The sequence below is a fragment of the Apis mellifera genome, linkage group LG6 (assembly GCF_003254395.2).
Source record: "Apis mellifera strain DH4 linkage group LG6, Amel_HAv3.1, whole genome shotgun sequence".
Classification (NCBI taxonomy): Eukaryota; Metazoa; Arthropoda; class Insecta; order Hymenoptera; family Apidae; genus Apis; species Apis mellifera.
Window position 1 is genome coordinate 8,631,505 of NC_037643.1, and position 12,765 is coordinate 8,644,269.

At 26.2% G+C, this 12,765-nt stretch overlaps 3 protein-coding genes and 1 long non-coding RNA gene across 7 annotated transcripts in view; 2 read left to right on the forward strand and 2 right to left on the reverse strand.

Moving 5' to 3' along the window:
• Nucleotides 1–738, reverse strand: part of LOC413076 (ecdysone-induced protein 78C) — a 113,001-nt gene extending 112,263 nt beyond the window's left edge. For both annotated transcript variants that reach the window (XM_016912743.2, XM_006565396.3), the window contains exon 1: nt 602–738. In XM_016912743.2, the coding sequence (XP_016768232.2) occupies nt 602–693 (92 nt within the window). In that variant the 5' untranslated portion in view covers nt 694–738. The remainder of the gene's footprint in view (nt 1–601) is intronic.
• LOC100578461 overlaps nt 1–881 on the forward strand; it is a 51,782-nt gene extending 50,901 nt beyond the window's left edge. Inside the window, exon 4 of the long non-coding RNA XR_001703459.2 lies at nt 627–881. This is a non-coding gene — a long non-coding RNA (uncharacterized LOC100578461). The remainder of the gene's footprint in view (nt 1–626) is intronic.
• Nucleotides 882–1,187: 306 nt separating this feature from the next.
• LOC100578266 (probable deoxyhypusine synthase) lies at nt 1,188–7,462 on the reverse strand. Of its 2 annotated transcripts, XM_003250580.4 has the most exons (9): nt 6,876–7,134; nt 6,286–6,399; nt 2,790–2,992; nt 2,402–2,676; nt 2,106–2,324; nt 1,837–2,029; nt 1,594–1,697; nt 1,391–1,516; nt 1,188–1,316 (listed from the first exon to the last, which is right to left on the reverse strand). In XM_003250580.4, the coding sequence occupies exons 3-9, from the start codon at nt 2,893–2,895 to the stop codon at nt 1,218–1,220; spliced, it is 1,122 nt and encodes a 373-aa protein (XP_003250628.2). In that variant the 5' UTR covers nt 2,896–2,992; nt 6,286–6,399; nt 6,876–7,134; the 3' UTR covers nt 1,188–1,217. The 2 variants fall into 2 exon arrangements, with proteins under 2 accessions (XP_003250628.2, XP_006565450.2); XM_006565387.3 differs by lacking the exons at nt 2,790–2,992; nt 6,876–7,134 and adding an exon at nt 7,345–7,462.
• Nucleotides 7,463–7,567: 105 nt separating this feature from the next.
• Nucleotides 7,568–12,751, forward strand: LOC413074 (dosage compensation regulator). 2 transcript variants are annotated; one of them, XM_396525.7, is made up of 9 exons: nt 7,568–7,904; nt 7,970–8,462; nt 8,910–8,956; nt 9,046–9,287; nt 9,382–11,023; nt 11,115–11,482; nt 11,552–11,821; nt 11,916–12,161; nt 12,239–12,751. In XM_396525.7, the coding sequence occupies exons 1-9, from the start codon at nt 7,826–7,828 to the stop codon at nt 12,569–12,571; spliced, it is 3,720 nt and encodes a 1,239-aa protein (XP_396525.2). In that variant the 5' UTR covers nt 7,568–7,825; the 3' UTR covers nt 12,572–12,751. The 2 variants fall into 2 exon arrangements, with proteins under 2 accessions (XP_396525.2, XP_006565452.1); XM_006565389.1 differs by lacking the exons at nt 7,568–7,904; nt 7,970–8,462 and adding an exon at nt 8,489–8,814.
• Nucleotides 12,752–12,765: the final 14 nt, after the last annotated feature.

Genomic DNA, 12,765 nt, shown 5'->3' on the forward strand with positions numbered 1-12,765 from the left:
GCGGAGACGAGACGTGATGCTCTTAAAGTTTGCATTATTAAATGATACCTATACAATTGCATTCAATTCCAAAAACATGATATTGTATAAAACACTATCATCTTTCGTAAAAAAAAAACTCTTTAAAAGATTATGTACACGTTTAAAAAATTTCGTGCACTTTATTGAGTTATAAATACAATATAATGATTTCAAAAAACAAAATTTTTTTATATATATGAAACATTATTTTCTTATATTGTTAAATTATATATTAATTTTATACTAAACTTACATGAAAAAATTCGAAGTATGAAAGATAATTTAGTATTTTTAAATATTACCGCCATTATAATATACTTCTTCCAATTGTAATTTCTTTTGTAAATGCATATATATATATATATGTACGTAATTCTCTTAATTCATTTCAAACAGATGAATACATAACCTAATATACTTACATTATACGCTTTACACACTGAATAAATGATATTTTATATTAAATGAGTTATACATTTGGTAACAACTGTTGAACAATTCTTGAATAGTTCTTCGTATGGGATCATTCAAATAGTACTCAACCTAACCTTAAGAAAAACACGAAACTCCGAATTCTTACCTGATAAAAGTCGAATCTGCTGCAGGACTGGAGGGTCTTGGTGAGGAACTTGCAGTGGACGCGGTATTGGTCTCCTCCACGTCCATCATCATTCATACCGACAATGACGGATCAATGCGAACGTTGGAAATTAACGAAGAATTATTTTAACGAGAACAGCAAAATAGGAATTAAAAGGGATATTATATGGAGGATAAGTGATTTTGTCAGACCCGCCAGTCTCTGAATGTCCGATCCCGCGGGGGCAGAAACCATAAAATCGGGAAGCTTGATAAAGGGGTTGGGGGTTGGTTTCATGCGCCCGTCCACGAGCGCGGACTTACGGAAAACAACTGACAAACGATGTTACCCCCACCGTAGATAACCACTATCCGGCGCCTCTAACCCTGCGCCGCAAACACCTGCCGCGCAGGCGCTATATCTTTAAAATATATTTTTTAAACTTTTATATAATTGAAAAAATTTTGCTATTTGATATTATTTGTACGTAATGCAAATTATAAATTAAAAATTTCAACTTAGAAATTACTTATATATATATATTTATATATATATGTATATGCATAGGAAATAAAATATAATCGCATATATTCTTTTTATTTTTATTTAATTCTTTTTAAACATCCGAAATAGTTTTTTCTTTTATTGAATGATAATGTCGAGCAAAAGTTTCTCCTACAAGCAATGGAAACACAAGAGAAGCTTCTGCATATATCTAGAATATTAATGAATATTAATTTAATCTATTTTATTAATTTTGAATAATATGTTTCACAAAAATGTTCTTACTTTAACTGGTTTTGCATCCATTCGAATTTTACCCCATGAAATAGCTTCATCTGGACGAGCACCACTATCACTCCCATCAAATTCTGAAGCTGTATTAATAAATACAGAGTAATCAGCACCATTTCTCTAAAAAATAAATTATTTATTTTAAATTAGTTCATTATTAAAGTTTTTCTATATTTATTTATTTTTTTTTTCTTTACCATAAGATTTGCATTACAAATGTGATGTTTTACAACACCACCTCCAATAATAATCATGCCACTTTTCACAGCTTTCATAGCCATTGTATTTAATCTTCTAAGGTCTGTAATATAATTAGCAATTGAATATATAAATAATATTTATTTAATGAATAAAATAAATCATAAATTATTATATATTAAAAAAAAATAAATCATATATAAAAAATTTGAAATTATTATTTTATAACAATAAGTTAAAACCTGAAATTATATCTATAATTAAGCCTGGATTCCTAAAAGAATGAAAATACATCATATCACCAAGACTCCCATCTGTTAAAGCAGGACTAAACACTGGAATTTTATTTTTCGCAGCCCAATAATATATTGAATCTTCATTATTAATTTTTTCACCAAGTCTTGTTATTACTTTAGATGGTGTCCAAAGTATATCCTATTATAAAAATTATATATTCAAATATTAAATTTGTAAAAAAATAGAATATTAATTTTCTTTTATTAAATCATACTTTTGTTTTCTGTTCAGTTAACATTTCATCTAATATAGGTATGACCCAATCTTCAAACAAACAATAATTATTATTAGGTACTAATAAATTTCCTATTCTATTGATACCGTGTTGTCTAAGACTTTTTCCTTCTAAATGAAAATCTCCTATATATGTTGGTGCTAAGCATTTTATCAAATCTTCTTCTACACCACCTGCTGTAGTTACAATGCAATCAATCTGAATCATAAATGCATAATTAAAGATATTTAAATTATGAATATGATTGAATATGGTTTTCAAATATATTAACTAACCATTTTATGCTGTACAAGAAATCTTATAGTATCTCGAATTCCACACGAAGCCATATTAGATGTATATCCCAAAAATATTGTACATGAAGACTTCCTTTTTATAAATTTATCTTCTTCTAAAGTATCAATTTGATCATCTTCAAGAGGAATATTTCTAGCATTTATCATTTTTTGAATTTCATCCACTGCTAAACCAAAATTACTTGCTTGAAAACCCGAATTTTTATATGTTTCAAATAAAGCATGATAGTTAATTCCTTTATTCCAGTCATATCCTGAAATATATTGATATTATATTATTATTATTTGAAAATTAAATTGTAAATTATATCAATTATTGACTATTCTAAGTTTTTAAATTTCTCATTTTGCAAAAAAATTATACAACCTTTCACAACAGGTGTTCCTATTGGTATAGGAGAACTTTGCATTAGTACAGCATTTTTAACAATTTCTGGAATTTTATCCTGTGAACTTCGTGTATCATCATTCATTTTTATATCAGATTTATTCTATTTTTAAATTAAATTTACATATATATTATCTTCTTTTTGGAATGCTTCTTATATACACATTATAACCTAACATAACCTAATATGAAATCAAAATTTATAATACTATTTATTCACATATAAAAAAAGCAATACTTTTTATAATAAGTTAAGAATTGAATAGTTGTTTAAATATTTATTGTACATAAATTATAATGTTTTAAAAAATTGATTTCCTATATTAATATCAATTCCTACAAAATGCTATGAAAATTTAGAAAAAATAAATACTACATATAAAAATTAGTATTCTTTTTTCTCTGAATGAATTTTTACATTCAATTTACATTTTACAATTACAATCATTATTTAAATTTTCTGTTATGCTGTTGATGATTAATAAATGATTAACTGAGAAATTAAACTATATGAAATAATTCGAAATCGAAATAATTTGTTTTGTTTTAATTCCCATTATTGATATAATTTAATTTTTTAATGGATTTTCAATTAATATAAATTGTTATGCAATAAATTATCTGTCAGATAGAACAATTAAATCTACATTCGTTCTATTAATTTTTTATACTTTAATTAAATTGAGTTATCGGATGTAAACAAAATCATGTGATCTAGAAATCAGGATTATATTCATAATTTTGTTATATAGGAAAATTTTTAATTTAATTGAATTATTTTCGCAATTTTAAGTTTCAAATGATAAAACTTTAAATTTGAATATTTCATCCTAATCATCCAATATTAAATTTATTATAATAGAATGAAAATTATTTTATTAAATTTTATAATAATAGAAAAAAATAAATTAACGAAAAATTATTTATTAATTTTGATAAATAAATATTTATTTATTTTGATATTTCATTTCAATAACATAAGATTATTTTTTTAAAATAAATAATATAAAAAATCATAAATTTTTTAAAACAAATGAATTACATACTTAACAAAATAATTGTAATTGCATATAATTACAAATATTAAACATATATAATATAAAACATTTATAATTTGTGCTCAAATTCATATAGTAAATTTCAAAACTATTAAAGCTAATACACAAGTTACAAATAATTTATTTGATTGTTATAAATTTTCCATATAGAAAGATATTATTAAAATATTATAAAATTTCTATATTAAAATAGAAAAAATTAAACTTGATGATAAAAATAGCTTCTAAATAAAAATATATTTTTATGAAAATATATATCAGTATAACGAAAACTGAAATTTACAATTATAATTATTTTATACCATAATAAGTTTTATTAATATTTTAGTTAGTCAATAACTAAGGTTATATGTATTATATGTATGATATTATTTACTTCCGGTGATTCAATTTGTTAAATGAAATATACTTTGGCAGTAGTTTCAATAAGACAGGTGAGTGGCGTTGTTGTAGATTATGAATTCAAAAGAACAACGGTTAATCGTGTCTCGATGTATGAAGTTTATTTTATTTTCGTAAATAGTGGATGTAACGCGAATTCATTAAAGTTTTTGTTTTAAGTACCAAGCATTATTCTTTCATATACATTTAAAAAAATAATCCAAAAATGGCTGATTTAAGTAAATGGGAACCAAATATACAGAAGACTGTTATAAAACTTAAAAGTACATTGTCTCAATTGCATAAAATATGGGAAGAAATAGGATTCAGCGAAGAAGTACGTGCCACATATTGCGAACAAGCATTTAATCATATAGATGATCTATTTTGCGAGATGGTTTCGGAATCAGAACATAAAAAAGAAACGCTATTAGTTGGTATTAGAGAGTTAATAGAACAAGTTGGTACTTTAGCAAAAGAATTAGGTACTAATGTTATGGTTGCTGGATATGAAGATTTACCTTTAAAAGAAGTAGAACAAGTGCTGCGCACTGATTTACATAAATTACAATATTGTAAGGAACAACGAATAACACATTTAAGAGAATTGCTTACAAAAGAAAGATCCTTATGTAAAATGTTAGGTACTCAGCCAATTAATATAGAAGACAAAGTACCTTCAGAAGAGGAACTTAATAGTTTTAAGCTTTATCTTGATAAACAAGAAGGTGAAAAAAATCGTTTAGAAGTTATTTTTAATGAAATGCGTAGAGCAATTGTTAGAATGATGGATGATTTAGGCATTTCACCATCATCAAATTTTGAAAATTTAGTGTATGAAAATAGTGAAGATTTTGTTTTTACCAGTAATAATATGACCAAATTAAAAGAATTTCGAGATGAACTTAAACATAAAGTAGATACAGCAAAAGAACATGTAGAAGATATTAAGCAAGAATTAATTGCATTATGGAAATATCTGGATGAACCAGAACATATTTGTCAATCATTTCTTAATAGTTACATAGGATATAGTGTAGCAACTATAAATGCATTAAGTACAGAATTAGAACGTTGTAAAGAAAAAAGAAAGCAAAATATTGCCAGATATGTATCACAAGTAAGATCTGAGCTGGTTAAATTATGGGATCTATGTAAATTTAGTGAACAGCAAAGAAGACAATTTATACATTTTAATTCTCATACATATACAGAAGATTTATTAACATTACATGAATTAGAAGTAAAGAGAATTCAAGAATTTTATGAGACTAATAAATCTATATTTGAACTTTTACAAGAACGTGATAATCTATGGACAAAAATGAAAGAATTATTACAACGTGCAAATGATCCAGATCGTTTTTATAATCGTGGTGGTCAATTATTAATGGAAGAAAAGGAACGTAAAACTATTCAAAAAAAATTGCCAAAAATAGAAGAGCAATTAAGAAATTTAATAAAGGATTATGAAAGTATACATGGAGAAGTATTTACTATTAATGGAATGTCAGTAGAAGAATTATTAAAAGAATCATGGGAACATTTAAATGAAGAGAAAGAAACAATAAAGAAAGCTAGAAAAGAAGGAAAAGACAAATCAATAAAGAAAGCAACATTAAGTGCTTCTAAAAAAACTATTTCAAATTCATCCAAAAGAACACCAGGTATATTAAGTACTCGTCGTCATACACCAATTAATTCATCAAAAAGAAAACTTTTATTTAGTCCATCTCCAAATACTTCTGCAAAACGTAGAAATATAAGCATAGGGGGAAGTGGATCTAAAATTAAAAGAAGCAGAAAAATTCCTAAGAAAATATTACATATAAAAAATAGTAATAAAAAAGAAAACTCTATGTCACATAATTCAACTGCTACTGATACAACATATAGTCAATTTAAAGAACATTTAGAAGATAAAAAAGAATTACGTAGTTCTTTATTACCAGAACAAGTATTAACAAATGCAAGTAAATCTAAAATAAAATCCAAACCAGTGCGAACACCTGCTAAGCCATTAAGAAAAAATTTACCATTAACAACTACACCAACAACTCCAAAATTATCACAATCACAATTACATAAATCGCCTCGTAGTCCAAGAATTGCACATTCATCAAGACTTGCTACTGTATCGACACCTTTACCTATAATTTTTTGAAGTAATATAAAATTTTTATTTATATAATTATTAATATAATTGATAAATGAAACTATTAAATATCTTTTAAATATCTTAATTTTATTAATAAACAATATCTTAATTATTAAAAAAATTAAATAACAAATTAAATATTCTAATAGAATTTAATTATTTAATTAAAATAAAATATCCCATAATATTTATGTTCTATTAGAAGGGATAATAATTCATGTTATTTTTCTATGTATATTACTACTTTGTTGGTAATGTCTTTCATGCTTTGATATTAATTGTAATGCATTTTATGCATATATATTCAGTATGAATTACAACATAAAATATTATTGTATACGTTTTAAATTTATCAAATCATAAAATGTTGTAAGTAAATAAACTATCGATTTTCTACATATACAATACAAACATATAATTGTATGATTTCTTTCAAAATATTAAAATTTATTGATTATAATGTTATACCTTATTAACTAAATTGAGTCATCGGAAATGAAAAAATCAATATCGTAATAGATGATTTCAATTATTAGTCGATTAAATGAGGAGACAAGAATCGAAATATTGCATAAAATGTGTCGATGAGCACCGACGACAGTTTTTGCTATTGTTTATTCTTATTAAATTTTTATCTGGAAAGTAATTTATTTACTTGAATTCATATGAGTTTATTATTTGGATATTAATACAGAAAAATTAATAAAAAAATATGTAGATATATAAATACCCGAAACTTCGAACTGTATGAAAAAATGTAATACAGAATTAATGTATTTTTATATATATGGAGAAAGAGTATATTAAAACATTTATATCTATATTATAATTTTTATATCTTGTCTAAGTCTACAATCTTATCTACAATTTATTAAAATATTATTTATAATCCTACATTTAATAAAATGAAAGAAATTTGTGTAAAAAAAAAACTCACTTGGTAGAATAAACATATCGTATACGTATACGTATAACAATAATTTAATTGTACATTATAATTTTTTTTTCATTATTCGAAACTATGATAATATATTGTAATTTAAAATTTTATGATTGGATCGATCCATTAATAGGACAGAAATTAATATCGTTAATAAGTACATTAAAATATTTCGATGATAGAACGATATCGATCGTAATGTAAAATATTAATTTAAATTACAAATATTTATAATAATTACATTTAATTTTACGTTTTATTATTTGAAAGAATGCTATATCTATACATTTATATATATAAATATGTATAAATCGATTTATTCACAAAATCATATGATAGGATGCAAATACTTCCGTTTCCGCTTGACGCCATAGAAGCAGTTGTTTGAGAATTCTCTTTGTATGCAGGTTATATTAATTTTATTGATAAATATTCAGAACTTTATACATTTATTAAAGTGGATAATTAAAATTTCAAAATGGGTGACATAAAATCTTTTTTTCATCAATGGTGTACAAAAAATAGCAAAGAACCACAATTTGATGTGAGACAAACAGGTATTGTAAATAGTTTTGTAAACAATATAAAATTAAAAATTTATTAAAAATTAATAATTTTATAGGGCCGAAACATCGACATCGATTTCTTTGTGAATTGCGAGTACCTGGATTTGATTATGTGGGTGCAGGAAATTCAACTAACAAAAAAGATGCTCAAGGAAATGCAGCTAGAGATTATGTTAATTATTTAGTTCGTACTGGACACGTGAATCCAAATGATGTTCCAAAAGATTCAGGAAATGTTCAATTGAATTTAGGAAATATTAAATCAGAACCTTGTAGTCCAATAAGACCTGTGTTTCAAGATGGAATGGGTCCAAATGATATAGGTCAAGCATATAGAGCTTATAATGAACATGGTCAAAGCAATTATACCTATATTGATAGAATAGCAGATCAGAAAAAAGTTGAGGATGCAGAAGATGTTGATGTAAATTCTAGAATTCATGGAAATTGGACTATAGAAAATGCTAAATCAAAACTTCATCAATTTATGCAAACTAATAAAATTAACACTGATTACAAATATACCCCACTTGGTCCAGATCATACGAGGTATGGATTGTTTCAATGTAGCTGTTTACTTTTACATTGGGTTGGAAATTATTACTACAATATTATGATTGCATTTGAAGTTCCAATTATATTAAAGAACTTGTTTCAAGATGACAAAGCAAATTGCATGAGTGATTTACCATACCATTTGAAATTCCACAAGACCATTTTAGAGTACCCTGTTTATTTACATTTAATGCTGGTACAAGAGAAAAATGTTATTTTCTCTCGTGCACAGATAAAACTGTTTAACCAGAACTTTTATTGAAATGATTCAATAACGGTTTTGGTGCAATCACTCATATAAATTTATTACACTGTACTCCAATGTGGTCTTGGATATTTTCAAATGGTAAGTTGACTTTATGTCATTATAATTTTGTTAGATTTATGTACACAGAAATTTAAAATATGTTTAAAATATTAATAATATAAATTTTTGTATAGGAGTTTCATGGCTGAAATGACATTTTATGTAAAACAACTTGGGAGAAGTATGTTAAATTTTTTAAATAAATATTTATAATTTTTAACAAAAATATTTTAATTTTTAACAAAAAATTTTAATAAAAATAAATTTTAGATATTACTGGTCGTGAAACTGGTTCAAATAAACAAACTGCATCAAAAAGTTGTGCTTTATCTCTTGTTCGACAATTATATCATCTTGGTGTTATTGAGGCATTTAGTGGAACTTTGAAAAAAAATAAGGAAGCAGAACAAATAAAACCATATCCAATTAAAATTTCACCAGATTTGATAAATCAGATAAATGATGTTCTATCATGTTTGAATATAACACCTGTTAAACTGAAATTAAATCAGGTAATTTATTGATTTTTAATGATGACTTCTTGTAAATTTAGAATGCTTTTATTAAATATATTAAATTATAATTTTTATTATATTTATATTATAGCAATTAAATATAAATGAAGGAAATAATCAAGCTAATGTTTCTATCTCTCTATTAACAAATCAAGTGTTAGATGATTTTATTTTATCTGCACCACAACCAGCTGGAGTAGTAAGTTGGTCTCCACCACAACAAAATTGGAATCCATGGACTGGTTGCAATATTGATGAGGGACCATTAGCCATAATGACTTTAGAACAATTGTCAGATGATTTACTACATGAACAACGAGAAAGATTGCAACAAAATGATAATCTTCAAAAAAGTATTAAAGAAAGATCTAGTTTACCAGTTTTCTTAAAAAAGAATGAAATAATGAATGCTATTAATGAAAATTCTATAATTATTATTCGAGGAAATACAGGCTGTGGTAAAACAACTCAAGTATGTCAGTTTATTCTAGATGATTATATTGCATCAGGTCAAGGTGCATTTTGCAATATTGCTATTACACAACCTAGAAGAATATCTGCTGTATCTGTATCTGATCGAGTTGCTTCTGAAAGATGTGAAAATCTAGGACAATCTGTTGGTTATTCTGTAAGATTTGAATCTTGTTTGCCAAGACCTTATGGTAGTATAATGTTCTGTACTGTTGGTGTACTTTTGAGAAAATTAGAAGGTGGTTTAAGAGGTGTATCACATGTTATTGTTGATGAAATTCATGAACGAGACGTTAATTCTGACTTTATTATGGTTGTGCTTCGTGATATGATTCATATGTATCCAGATTTACGAATTATTCTAATGTCGGCTACGATTGATACAACATTATTTAGTAATTATTTTAATAATTGTCCAGTAATAGAAATACCTGGTAGATCATATCCAGTACAGCAATATTTCTTAGAAGATTGTATACAATTAACAAATTTTATACCTCCTATGGATTCTAAAAAACGAAAAAATCGAGATTCAGATGATTTACCAACTGAAGGAGAACCAGAAGAGAACTTGAACAAAATAATTGACCCAGAATATTCTATACAAACAAAAAATGCTATGGCACAACTTTCTGAAAAAGAAATAAGTTTTGAACTTATAGAAGCTTTATTAAAATATATTAATGATCAAAGCATTCCTGGTGCTATATTAATATTTTTACCTGGCTGGAATTTAATATTTGCATTAATGAAACATTTACAACAACATCCCATTTATGGAGGAATAAATTATGTAATTATACCATTGCATTCACAATTACCGAGAGAAGATCAACGTAAAGTTTTTGATCCTGTACCTTCTGGAATAACAAAAATTATTTTAGCAACGAACATTGCTGAAACATCAATAACAATTAATGATGTAGTTTATGTAATAGATTCTTGTAAAGCTAAAATGAAGCTTTTTACTTCTCATAATAATATGACTAATTATGCTACTGTTTGGGCTAGTAAAACAAATTTAGAACAAAGAAAAGGTCGGGCAGGTCGTGTTAGACCAGGATTTTGTTTCCATTTATGTTCCAAAGCACGATTCAATAAAATGGATGAACATATGACTCCAGAAATGTTTAGAACACCTTTACACGAGCTAGCATTGAGCATTAAATTATTAAGACTAGGAAGTATTGGAAAATTCTTATCTAAGGCAATTGAACCACCACCAATAGATGCTGTAATCGAAGCAGAAGTTATATTACGCGGTATATCTTTCATCAAATAACATTTAATCGTTATTAATGTTTAATAATATTATATTTATTAATTTTTTTTCTTTTCAAAATTTTGTTTTAGAAATGAAATGTTTAGATGAAAATAATGAACTAACGCCTCTTGGTAAAATATTGGCTCGATTACCAATAGAGCCTCGTTTAGGCAAAATGATGATTCTTGGTTGTATATTTTGTGTTGGTGATGCACTTTCCACAATGGCTGCAAATAGTACAACATTTCCAGAAGTATATAATATGGGACCTGATGTAAGACGATTATCTGCACAACAAAAATGGTTTGCTGGTGCAAGATATAGCGATCATGTAGCAATGTTACATGCTTTTCAAGCATGGGAAGAAGCTAGAGCTGGTGGAGAATATGCAGAGCAAGCATTTTGTGATTCAAAAAATTTAAGTATGCCCACATTGAGAGTAACATGGGAAGCCAAGGTAAATAATCATAAATAATTACTTTTTTACATCATAAAATAATGTGTCAATAATATATTTTATCTATAGTATCAATTGCAAGCACTTTTGCAAAGTGCTGGATTTCCAGAAGAAACTCTTTGCCCTACACCATTAAATTATCAAGCTGGTGCGGATGTTCGTCTTGACACAATTACTGCATTATTATGTATGGGTCTTTATCCAAATGTTTGCTATCATAAAGAAAAAAGAAAAGTTCTCACTACTGAATCTAAAGCAGCATTGATTCATAAAACATCAGTCAATTGTAGTAATTATGAACAAAATTTTCCATTTCCATTTTTCGTATTTGGTGAAAAAGTAATTGTTTTTCTATTTTAATAGAATATAATTACAATAATATTTATAATAATAATATATCATAGAATAGTGTTAATTTATTATTTATTTTTAGATTCGTACAAGAGCAGTATCTTGTAAACAAATGACTATGGTATCACCTATTCATTTATTACTATTTGGTTCACGAAAAGTTGAATATATTGATAATGTGGTAAAACTAGATAACTGGATCAACTTAGATATGGATCCAATTCATGCAGCAGCAATAGTAGCCTTACGACCTGCATTAGAAAGTCTTGTTGTGAAAGCTGCCAAAGAACCAGAAACTATTTTAGAATTAAGTTCAAACGAACAAAAAGTATTATTTTATAATTTTTTTTTTTGTTTTATCACTTTTCCTCCAAATAATAAAAAATTGCTTCCTTTTTTTTTTAGGTACTAAATGTGATCAAATCATTATGTGGAATGAATGCTTGTCGTTATGAACTAGATCAGATTACAGGTGGTGGTTTCCAATCACGAAGACCACCAAGAGGACATTCAACTGGTTTTCATTTGGATAGCGGTAATCCTTCGAAAATGATGCGCGGAGGTGCTGGTTATCGTGGGAGACCTTATAGTGGAGGTGGTAACAAAGGCGGTTATTCAAGATATGACAATTATGGTGGATACAGAGGCGGTAGTAATAGAGGATATGGAATGAATAATTCACGCGGAAGAAGTGGTGGAAATAGAGGTGGTAGAGGAAGTTTTCGTAGTCGTTATTAATTATAGTTTTAAATGATCTTATTAATGATCTTTAAATGACTGTAATACATTATCTTCTTGAAATGTATAATATTTTTGTTTTTATATTATTTCTTTTAAAATGTTATTACATTTTTAAGTTCAAAAAAAATTTTGTTATCCCTCTAAATAGTACAAATAAAGCCTTAAAAACATTCAAAACTTGGAAGTATTAA